Source organism: Rhynchophorus ferrugineus, unplaced genomic scaffold (assembly GCF_030347505.1).
Source record: "Rhynchophorus ferrugineus isolate W39M unplaced genomic scaffold, kcgeb_rfMv2 rfM2, whole genome shotgun sequence".
NCBI lineage: Eukaryota > Metazoa > Arthropoda > Insecta > Coleoptera > Curculionidae > Rhynchophorus > Rhynchophorus ferrugineus.
The window spans coordinates 69,549,481-69,562,108 of NW_027472581.1; the positions used below are offsets into that span (position 1 = coordinate 69,549,481).

General features: G+C 31.0%; 1 protein-coding gene across 1 annotated transcript; it reads left to right on the forward strand.

Annotated features, from left to right (window-relative positions):
- On the forward strand, positions 1-3,224 carry LOC143191300 (phenoloxidase-activating enzyme 1). The gene is made up of 2 exons (XM_076396221.1): positions 1-178; positions 2,883-3,224. Exons 1-2 carry the CDS (start codon positions 94-96, stop codon positions 3,077-3,079), a joined length of 282 nt encoding a protein of 93 aa, XP_076252336.1. The 5' UTR covers positions 1-93; the 3' UTR covers positions 3,080-3,224.
- The last annotated feature ends 9,404 nt before the right edge of the window (positions 3,225-12,628 follow it).

Here is a 12,628-nt window from a genome sequence, read left to right on the forward strand (position 1 = left end):
CTACGGCTTATTAAGAAATCTCATGTACGTGCTGTTTCACGGATTGTTATTAGTAAACAATATTGTAATAAAAACGCAATTGGGTTTTAACGTATGAAAATGTTTCCAATAAATTCTGCAGTTATCCTGTTAATTATTAGTGCTAGTGTTTTTTTAGTTACAACTAAAGTAATTTCAGGTAAGTACAATACAATATGTAACAGTTATTTTGTTGCACTTACTTTACATTTTATACTTTAGACATTTAAAATATATAATGCTTTAATTCATTTTATTAAACTTGAATGATTTGCGATATTATGAGATAAATTAATAATTATATGAAGATAAAAGAAATTTTTATCTACTATTGTTAAATCTCAGTTAAATCAGAATCTCAATTTCTAGAGTGTCTTTTAAATTTTTTTTTTAATATTTTAAAATCTCCTTTTTACCAACGAGGGTTTTTCTGTACCCGACCTACATTAATGTGGGCTGCGAACCATGGTCCATTCACCTACCGACTGGCCTGTGTCCAACTTAATTATCATCCCAGAAGACATACGGTCTTACCCAGACTGGTTACTGGCGTGACTAGGTTGTTTATTCCTTTGAATTTTGTGACTGTGACTTTCCACTGTTATCTATTACATTTTCAATTTCACATGATTTTACAGTGAGGGTTCATACGTATTTATTCAACATGTATTTCAATAACAATTAAAAAAATTAAAAGACGATAATTCAAAACTAAACAAGATTATTTCTAAAGATGAAAAATTTGTTATTAACATTTTGAAATGTCCAATAAGATGCCTATATTTCTTGTTTTTCTTTTTTACACTAAGTGCGAGGATTATGATTTATATGTTGGGCTTGCTAAAGAATATATAATAATTTATTAATGAAAACGACTTAAATTGTACATTGGCCATGTAATTTTCTTTTGATATGCGTGAATAATTTTGCAATTTGGTGCCAAATCAGGCCCGTGCAATGGACGAACTATCAATTAGACCTTTTGGGTAATCAGGTGATCGGTCCAGTCAATGTGTAAGAGAGAGCAAAAAAGCTTGCATTGTCATGATGAAGAATGATCCTTCATTGCCACTTTATTATATTAATATTTCAGGAAGCACTACTATTAAACAAATTATCGTGTACCATGTTGCTAATGGTCTGGTTACCACACGTCCAGTTATTTTGAAAATATATGCAATAATTTGTTTCCACATGCGTCGCGTATGAGTCATTTTTACCGGATTTCTTGTTCAGATATTTGTATTGTTCAGTGTTCCTTTGTACCAATTGATGCGAGACATCTTTTTCATCTTTTCTCATATTACACAGGTCCAACGTGAACAAATAGATTTTATAGCTGCAATACCTTATTATTCGTCATACTAATGCTCAAGGATAATCAATATCACGCTAAGTCACATGGCGATCTTGTAATATCTTTTCGTGTACAGCATCAATATTTATTGGTTTGTGTTCTCTATAACTTTCGCCTCTCAGAAACCTTGGATCAAGATTAAATTCACTATACCAACGCTTCAGATTGGCCAAGGATTGGTCTTCATTGCCAAAAGTCGAAGTAACATATGTCCTGTACGTAAAAAATAAAACATGTTTTATTTTAAAGTTGGCCTTATTCATCAAGGTAAGTTCCATGAAGAGCCATACATACAATCATTCCAGCACCGCTGTAATATTTCAATACCGCTTTTGTAGAACGAGTTATATTTTCCTTCAAAATAAGCCTATCACCAGTTTCTATTCATTCAGATGATGATCGTTTTGATCATTGTCACATATCGATCCAAAAATTCCAATTCTCATGATCATCAACAAATTTTTGTTTTTGGGCAATAATGAGCAAAGGCGGCACCCACTTTGTATAGAGCTTTATCATAGTCAAATGCTCATGTAATAGAAAACCAACACGTACTTTGATATTTTTACGATGCTAACTCACGCATATTCACTTTTTGATCATTTAAAACTATTTTGTGGATTTTTTTATTTGCTGTTATCACCCTATTTGTTTCACTGCGTTCTGCATCATCAATGTCTCTACGATCAATAACAAAATTACTATCACTCTTAGCATAATAACTCATAAATATATGTGTATAATATCATGAAAATTTAACAGCTTTCTTTTGAAGGTTAATACTAACTGAAAAATTGGTGAATGTAATAAAACTAGCTCCATCTATGCATTAGGCCATTTGTTAAATCGACTGATGCACTCTTGTGTTGATAATCTACGTTATAAAAAATCATAGCTTGAAAATGTTAACTACATTTTTCCTCAGAGACAAAGTTTTCAAATCACTATAGCCAGCACAAGTTGTGTTCAAATTTCAAAACTTTTTGAGAAGGCTATGGTTATAAAGATGAAATTTTCATTTGTAAACGTCTGTTCGAGGCAACTTAGTACCAACAAGTACTTACAACCAACAACAACCAAGAACCAAGTACTTAGTATTGCCAAGGCTTTAAGGGCTACAGTGTTACTAATCTTCCAATAAATATCTTTATAACTATTATGTTGTGTATGAGAATTGCCAGGGCTTTAAATATAAATATCAACCCTCGTGTGGAGACTACCTTGTGTTAACCGTCCAATAATTATCGCCTTTATAACTATTAATTATGTTAGAACTGTTAACTATTTTATTATCGAATACGCAATATTTAGCTTACAATATTATAACAAAAATAAAAAATATGAAAATTTTTCATTAATAAATATATTTTCATTATTATAACTTTATTAGTTTATAATTTCAAGTAACAAATATAATGTAAAATAAACTTCCAAAACACGCGTTGCAGCTTTTCAGAACATAAATTGTGTTAACCTAAGTCTAATGAAGTTGTTTGTTGGATTTCAGACAAATGCACCACGCCCGACCACGAAACTGGACGATGCATTCTCTTGGAAAATTGTCCGTCCATTTACAACATTTCCAACGATTTCGAGGGCCCGATGACTCCAGAAAGACTGAACTTTCTGGTCGGCTCTCAATGCGGTTTCAAGGGTAGTTATCCGAAAGTTTGTTGTCCACTCCAGGAAATAAATTCAAGATGAGAAAATCGGTTGGGGTTCTTTAAAGTGTCTCTACAAGTGCTTTCGCGACAGGAACAAAAAAACCCCGCCGACGATTGGAACACTGGATATTCTCTCATTGTCCTTTATATATCCTTTTTCTTGCATCGAATCTTTTGTTCGGAATATATCGGATTTTCTTTTTGTAACGTATAACTTTACTTGTAAAATTATATTATTTAAATTTTGCAATAATTTGGTGTATTTTATGTTGTGTAGGCTCTTGTTGAAATAATTAATTTTTATAGAAATAAATTACTTTTTCAAATTAGTATTATTAATTATTTGATACTAAATCATCCATCACATACCATACCGTTCAAAATATTAATTATATATTTATATATATATATATATATATATATATATATATATATATATATATATATATATATATATATATATATATATATATATATAATAATAACTAATTATTAAACATATTGATTTAAATATTTAGTACACATATATATATATAATAATAACTAATTATTAAACATATTGATTTAAATATTTAGTACACAATTGTGGTTTTGCACAATTTGCACAATTTGACAGTAGTTTTGCTTGTAAGAAAGGAACCCCTTTTAAAATATATGTTTTTAAATATGCTTTAATACCAAAACTAATCAAAAATGTACGATGTATATTAATCAAATATTATCATTCATTTCATACAACATTTTTACATCGTGTAGAAAGAATAATGTTGGTTTAGTAGCGATCTATTCAACGGTCCAATTTTGCACTTTGTCGATATTTCGAAACTGTCTGCTTTCTGCTTGCTGATATTTTTTACAACAAAACGTCGTTATTTTTGCGCTTGAGTTATCATAGTGGATTCGTATTCCATCGCCAGCAACAATACATCACAAAAAAGCCTCTATTTACCAAGCAATAGAGCAATTCGAAATGGCATTTTGTGATAGACAATAGTAGTGGGTATTATTAATTGGAATGGTAGCCATTCTTCCCCCTCGTAGATTTTTTCATCGCATGTTTTTTTGATTGACAACAGGAAACAGTTTATTCATCAACTGTTAAGCTGCCTGAAGGTTCTTTGTGAGTTTAAGCTAGGTTTTCGTATAATAAGTCTTGCAGTTAAATGTGATATCAAATTCACTAGTTTTAAATCGCTGGATCCAAAAACGAAAATTCGGATATAACTACTCAATTAACTAATACTTATGAGTCGTGGAAGTAATTTATTGCGAGATAACAAGTCATAAAGCATAAAGCATGTTTACTGAAAATAGTATTGAGTTTCTTATAATAAACAAGAGTTAAAATAAAATTTTCATATTAATTATTCTATATCCCTATGGCTATTAGAATATATGATTATTGTACAGAATATTTTATATTAGAATATGTATAATATTGTATTTTTATTTTAAACAGAATTGTACAATTCAATAACATCTGATTCGAAGAACAAACCTAACTGTGACAGAAAAAGTAAAGGCAATTAGTAAATTTTTTTAATTAACTTTTACCTATTTTACTTATTTAGGTATTTGAAAATGAAATGGATTTATGTTCACAAGAAAAATCATGCCATAAATTTTTTTCTGAAATTTTCATTTCAGGGATTTCTAGGTTCACCAGAATAAAATTGAATATAAATCGCGGACTTTTATTTTAACCATTTAAAACCGTTCTCAGAAAATTTGAGCTAGGTTTGCAACCAATACTAAAATTTTATATTACAAGCATTACTAATACAAAAAAAGATAGTTGATATCAAGTCAATCGGTCAAGAATGTCTTCAATTTAAGCAAAATTACATACATTTAATTGTTTATGATGGCTTTAACTACTAGTTTACCCATATTACTATAAGGGTCAGGGTCGTCGCCACTTTTAAAATCTAACATCATTATTCCTACGCTATACTAAATTTTTAAAACTCGTTCTTATCGTTTCTTATAAATGGGGATATTTGACCAAAATGTTATTTAATTCAATACAGAGTAAAAATAAAATCTAAAGTCATAAATTACAAAAGATAACATAATATGTCTGTGAGTGTAGTTGTAATTTGTCATCGGGAGACGTAAAATATCCTAAAAAGATTAATCTTTGAAGTCACGCCAGTAATCAAGCTGGGTAATACCGGATGCCTTCCAGAATGGTCTCTAAATTCGTCAGTGGCGGACTACAGTTCGTGGGCCAGGCCAAGTAGTAGTCTGATCTCATACAAATGTATTTAGCTCAACAAATTATCTGTTGTATATATTGCGAAGCGGTACATTATCCAAATGTAAATATTCTTTATTCTCTTTTATTGTCACATTTTTTCTTTAGTCAGTAACAAAAATAAAACAAAGTAAAGTAAAAACAGTAAATAAGCTCTAAAATCTACATACGACTTAAATGAATTTTGAAAATATAATAGTAAATAAAACAGATTAAAATTTTGACAAAAATAACTTAATTCCACGGAAATCTCCCTTGGGAAGATGAACGCACTCAGGATGGATTCTAATTAGCGAAGCGATTTTTGGCGAAACCGTTTAATATTGCAAACGACTAACGCCGTTGAGGTTCTTTGAATAATGGGGAGTTAATCCTGGCCATAGTCCATGGTGTTTTGATTTATAAGCTTTTAAAAATATAAGGCGTGTGGGATGGGGAAATCATAAATTCCACTTTTGTTGTTCTGGTAATGCTTTTTTCTGTAATTTGGGGTAGACAGTGTAGTGCAAGGGGGGTCACTTTAACTAGACTGTGAAATTCTCCATTCGTTCTCTTTCTCGCTCGGTCTCTGTGTAAGAAGGTATATAGGTAAAGAAAAATAGTATATTCTCAATATAATCAGAAATGTTGTAAGTTCTATTTATATTATTTATTTCCTTCTTAAAAACTACTGTTAATCTGGGCTGGACCTATCATGCTAACTGCTTCGATCTATGGTTTTTGGACATCTACTATAACTTTAACTAAAGTTTGGTTATTCGTTGTAAAATTTTATATTTTGACCTGATATCAATTTAGATTAATATCCAGCTTTAATTTATTTTTCTTTTGCCAGATTACGTAAGGGCTAATTTGTAGATTGGTCCTGTCATTTTGGTTGAACTGGCTACTCTTTCCACCTTTGGTGCCGATTACAAAAGGATGTCTTTGGAATATCGAGGACATCCAAACTTGTCGAATAAGCGATTTTACATGCTTTAAACAGCTTCAGACAAAATCCCGAACGAACAATTCGTTTTCCATGCCATATATATATATATATATATATATATATATATATATATATTCCGCACTACGTCTATGGGTGTGAGAAAAACGCTTTTTAATAAATATAAAACACTCTCCAGATGGATTTACGATTCGGCAAACAAAAATATTTTAAAAGCTTTGCTATATGGGTCAGAAAAAAAGGGGAAAATATTTTTTAATCTCTTACTTTTCGGTATGCATTAAATATTGAACCGAACCCGTGAAGGGTGAGGACGTGTCCTATGAAATATGACACCGAATGTCCATCCGAAATATTAAATATTTTCGGAAAAATGTGATATTTCCAGTAATTGTTTTTTGTTGTCCCTTCTTTTTGTCCTTTGTAAAAAAGAAAATAAATATATTAATTAAAATATAAGTCAATGTTATTTAAATTAATAATCAGCAATATACTCTTATTTAAGTAATAATCTAAAAATAAATATAATTTTGAAATATATAGATTAATTTAAAAACATGTAGAACAATAGATTATCAGCAGAATAATTATTAATAAAAATTAATATATAAATATTAAATAAAAAGGTAAATGGAGTAACAAAATAATCTAAACTGACATTGAATAGTTGGAGTAAATTATATTGAAATATAATGATAATTAAGATCCTTAAAGTTCATCTTTAAACCTGATTTAAATATTTTTTCTGTCCTGATGTCATAACTATGGACCTCAGCTTCTAGTTCAGTAATTCATAAGTTACCAACTTGCTAGAATACAGCGAAAATGATTTAACATATATTTCATAAAAAAATACATCCGGGAGCATATATAATATAAGAATCTAAAAATAAATGTATACTTAAAAATAAAACTTTCTAAGGAAAAAAAATGAAAATATCAGAGATCATAATGCAGATTAAACAGACAAATGTTTTTTTTTATTTTGTATTAATTTATTTTTAATTGTAAGAATATGTTATATAATAGTACACACCAAACCAAACCAATATAAACATATTCAAATAGATAGGCCATATCCTTGCTTATAAATTATTTGATTTCTTGATTCTAAGTAACATATAATATATCATATAATTACAAAATAATCATAAAAATGACATATCATCAAAGTTCACACTTATTTTTTGAAAGCGATGTCTGCAGGTGCAAGTACAATGTCAATAAAATTCCAGATAACAAGAATCAAGATGTCATCAGTGACACCTGGTCCAGAGAGCACCCGAGTTTGAAGCTTTCCCCATAAGAAGCCTGCCGAGCTAACAAATATCACTAATTTAATCTTCAGGTTGCGAAACTTTCCCTCTATCTGGTTATGTCGTTTGTGACTCTAGACAGGTATAGAAATAACCTCTTTCCAACTATCGTTCAATCCGCCTTTTAAGCCCGTATTATTTAAAAATCACTGGAAGAGAAATTCTCTATAATGTCGAAAAATAAGTAGTGTAAAACTACAAAATTTCAAAACACTATTCAAGATAAGCAAATTGTAATTCGGCCCCGGTTTACCAGACTATGAGCTTTAGTAGGCGAAATAGGTTTTCTTGGGCCTGATTTGAGGTTGGAAAATTTGGTATGCCCTTGTAAATTTCATATATATTCATACTTGGAAAACCACTTATTCCAAGTCAGAGGCGGTGATTTATTTTTAACTACCAATTAGTACCCGGAGCTATACCCATTTACTGATTGAATGAGCTCTCATTCTGTAGCTACAAAAATTTACATACATCATTTCGATCACCATCTAAAATGGTTATGTCAAACCTAGCGAACCAATTTGAATTTAACTAAGTTGCCTCTCGTATGTAGGTTAATTAAACTACCAGTCTCAATTAAAGTCCCACCGAAAAGTTCATAAAAGGAACTTGACCTGAAAGGAAATCAACAATACTTAAAAAAAGCATGCCCAATATGCTACCATAACGTCTTGCTGCACAATTTGCAGTAATATATCGACTAGTGAAGGAAGAATTATAAAAGGTCTTCACTTTTCTTTAAATAAATGTGCAAAGTCCCCGATTGTTAAATTACAAACTATAAAACCGACCAATAAGTCTTACAAAAAAGCGTTAGAGCCTCCGAAAATGTCTCTTCCATGAAACATATCTAATAGTTAACACAGTAGTAGCTATAAAACTTAGATTTTATAAAATGACATAACTACTACTACTGTTTGACATACTTGTTACGCCTCTGCTGTTAGTTTTCCATCCATAGTAGGGATGCAGAAAAAATATCGATATATTGATATTTTCTGAAAAAAAATATCGAAATTTTTGGCCGATATTGTTTTGCTCAATATATCGATATATTTTTATCTTTATTAGATACACTTAGTACAATCTTAATTATAAATTAATGTATTACTACATTTTATTTGTACTTGGATTAATTCACAAGCAAGACGAGTGCGAAGAAACACATCAATATGTATTCCTCAATTATAAAATTATATTAACTTATAGCTATAGTTTACACTAAAGTTACATACTTTATATAAGTTCGTATAGTTTGGTTCGCTTTAATCTCCTGACATCCTGCACGCTGTCCAGCAGTTGTATTGCTTCCACGTTAGTATGATTTAGTAATCTACTTTCGTGTTTCAAGGCAAAATTTTGAATAACTTCGCAAAGCAATTTGATTTCCAGTTGATCGTGCAGTTCTTCGTTGGTTACGTAGCTCTAAGTATTAGTATTGGTAATCAATCGAAGAACCTTGTTTTGACAGCGTTGGATGATTAGTTGATTTGAGTTTTTTGTGCAACTCCATATTTGCACCACATAGATCCAAATTGACTTTATAATTGTCTTAAAAATCAACTTCTTTGACTTTAGATCAAGTTGAGAATATCTTCCGACTAACCAATATAGTTGTTTAATTTTGGTTCTAATGTGTTGTGCTTTTTGTCTAACATGATGTTATATCGATATATTGATATTTTTGTAGCCGATATTTTTTCAGAATAAATTAAAAACTTCCTTCGAAATATCCAAATATTTTTTGTAAAATATCAATATACTTTTTTCTAAAATATCGATATATTTTTTTGTAAAATATAGATATTTGTTATACTTATTACAAAAAAATCAATATTTTTTCACCCGATATATCGATATATCGATATTTAAAAAAAATATCGATATATCGAAGTATTGATATTTTTTGCGGTGGCCCTAATCCATACAATAAATAATATAGAAATTGATACTTTTTAGCAATTTAAGCTCCTCACAACTTTAATGTTAACATAAAGAGTTCCAGTCAGGACTTTAAATGATTTGCTGTAACGGAAACAAAATAATTTCAATTACCTAGAAACCACACACAAATATCAAAAAATAATATATCACGCTTAAATTATAGGGTCTATAAATGTATTCATATAAAAAACTTGAGTTCCAACCTTCGTAGGGTGAAGACGTATTTTCAATACGGTCCAAGCTATAAAAAGATACCTTTCTTTAAAAAAACCCAGTATTTTATTACGGTTATTTAATTGAGTGTTAAAAACGCATAACAGATGCGGCTATCCGTCTCTCAGTGGACCTAAAGTGTAGTAAATACGTGTTTACGTGACCAGACAAAAGGACTGCATCTCATTTTTATTAGTGTTTAAAATAATTTCATCTTATTTTACAACAGTCCTTTTGAAATTCATTTATTGTATTTATAGTAAAAAACTAGTGCTAAAATAATGTAAGTGAAAAATGAAGTGCGTGAAATAAACAATGTATTTATTTTATTTTTTTTATCCTCTGGAAGTAAATTAAATAAAATATTAAAAATTAAAAAATGGCAAACAATAGCGATTCAACCAAATCACCTGCACACTTTGATATAAGATTAGAACAAACAGCAATAACGCAAACTCCACCATCAGAATGGACTACAGTCGTTAACAAAAAACGATTGAGAAGTCCAGAAGAAGAAATCGCGAGGAAACAAACAAGAATCAGTGACTATTGGTTGCAGAAACCGATAGAGACAAAAAACAGTTTTAGCAACCTGTCGGAAGAAATTGAAGAGAACATACAACCAAGCCCTGAAAAAGTTGTTCCCAAACCACCACCAATAACAGTCTATAAGGTAGGAATAATAAAAAACATCCATGATTTATTAAAAACCATTACTACGAACTACACAATTAAAACAGTGAGCTATGAAACAATTAAAATCCAATTGTTCGAAGCGGATCACTTTAAAGTTCTTATAAAAGAATTAGATGAAAGAAACACCCAATACCATACATTCAGGCCAAAATCCGAGAGAACATTTAAATTCGTATTAAAAGGATTACATCACGGGACGGACTTTAACACCATCAAGGTAGCACTAGCTGAAAAAGGCCACGAGGTCGTAAATATTCACAATATACAACATCACACGACAAAAAAACCTCTGCCTATGTTTTATATAGACATAAAACCTAATGGAAACAATAAGGCGGTGTATGAAATCACCAAATTGGAAAATAATATTATTAAATGCGAACCACCACATATAAAAAGAATTATACCACAATGCACAAGGTGTCAAGCGCACGGGCACACAAAGACTTACTGTCGCAAATCATATAGATGCGTAAAATGTGCAGGAGAACATAAGACAGGAGATTGTACTCGTAAAGTTCGCGATGAAAAAGTGAAATGTGTCAACTGTAACGGAAATCATCCAGCGAACTACAAGGGTTGCGAAGTTCACAAGCAACTACAGCAGAAACTCTATCCTGCCTTAAGGGAAAAAAGGCATCAACAAAAACAATCCACTACTACCAATCTACCACTACCCACCAGAACAAGTCAACCAGACACAACTTATGCCCAAATAGTTGAAAATGGTTCAGCACAAAAACGAGAGACAATATCTCAACCTACTGAAACTAGCAACATCTCAAGATTAGAAAATATGATGGCCAAACTAATGGATCAAATGAGTACGATGCTTGGTCTACTCACAACCGTCGTAAGCAAACTTGCCTAATGCCTGAAACCAATAGCTACAAAATCGCCGTCTGGAATGCCAATGGGCTCCAACAACATGCCAGGGAACTAAAAATGTTCGTAATTGAACAAAATATTGACGTTATGATGGTTTCCGAAACACACTTTACGGACAAAAATTATTTGAAAGTTCCTAAATATAAGCTTTATCATACAAATCACCCTGATGATAAAGCACATGGAGGTACAGCCATAATAATTCGAGATGATATAAAGCATTTCGAAAAAGAAAAATTCCGCAAAGACTACCTGCAAGCCACCAGTATAACCATAGAGGAAGCCCATGGACCATTAACAATTTCTGCGATTTATTGCCCACCCAAACATAACAACAAGGCAGAACAATTTCAAGAATTCTTCCGTACGCTAGATAATAGATTTATAACAGGAGGAGATTATAATGCAAAACATTTAATGTGGGGTTCAAGAATAATAACCTCAAAAGGTAGAGAACTGCTCAAAGCCATAAGGATAGATAACTTACAACATATCTCTACTGGTGAACCAACATATTGGCCTTCAGACAGAAATAAAAAACCAGATACAATAGATTTCTGTATTACAAAAAATATTGATCCAAAAAAGTGTCAGGCAGAATCATGTTTCGACCTGTCTTCTGATCATTCACCAATAATAGTAACAATTTCTTCAAAAATTACCATCAAAGATAAACCCCCTTCTCTGTGCAATAATAGAACTAACTGGCCCTCATTTAGAGAAAACTTAGACCAAAATATCTCTCTAAACTTACCGTTACAAACTGAAATGGATATAGAAATAGCAGCAATAAATCTTACAAAAAATATACAGGAGGCAGCATATTCCGCGACTCCCAACATTGAAACATTTCCAAGAAAAAATACACATATATCATGTACAATACAGAAAAAGATAGCAGAAAAAAGAAGGTTACGACGAAATTGGCAACAGCAAAGGACTGAAGAGAATAAAAGAAAATTTAATAGGGCCATAAAAGAGCTGAGAGATCTAATCCAAATCGAACAGAACCAAGGCATTCAAGAATACCTAGAAAACTTGACATCAACTGAGGCTACAGACTATTCGTTGTGGAAAGCAACAAAAAAGCTTAGGAGATCCCAGCAGCATAACCCACCTATTAAAACAAGCGAAAATAATTGGGCGAGAAGCAATAAAGAGAAGGCCGACATTTTCTCAAAACACTTAAAAAATATTTTTAAACCTTTCCAGTCTCAGCTACATAAAGATGACGAAAATAAAATTACTAGCTTTCTAGATTCGCCATTTCAAATGGATTTACCGCACGAGAAATTAACGGTCAAAAAAGTTAAACATACAATA

Coding starts and splice junctions, on each gene's coding strand:
- LOC143191300 (XM_076396221.1), top strand. CDS start 94: ATGAAAATGTTTCCAATAAATTCTGCAGTTATCCTGTTAATTATTAGT. Junction 179..2,882: donor TACAACTAAAGTAATTTCAG/GTAAGTACAATA, acceptor GTTGGATTTCAG/ACAAATGCACCACGCCCGAC.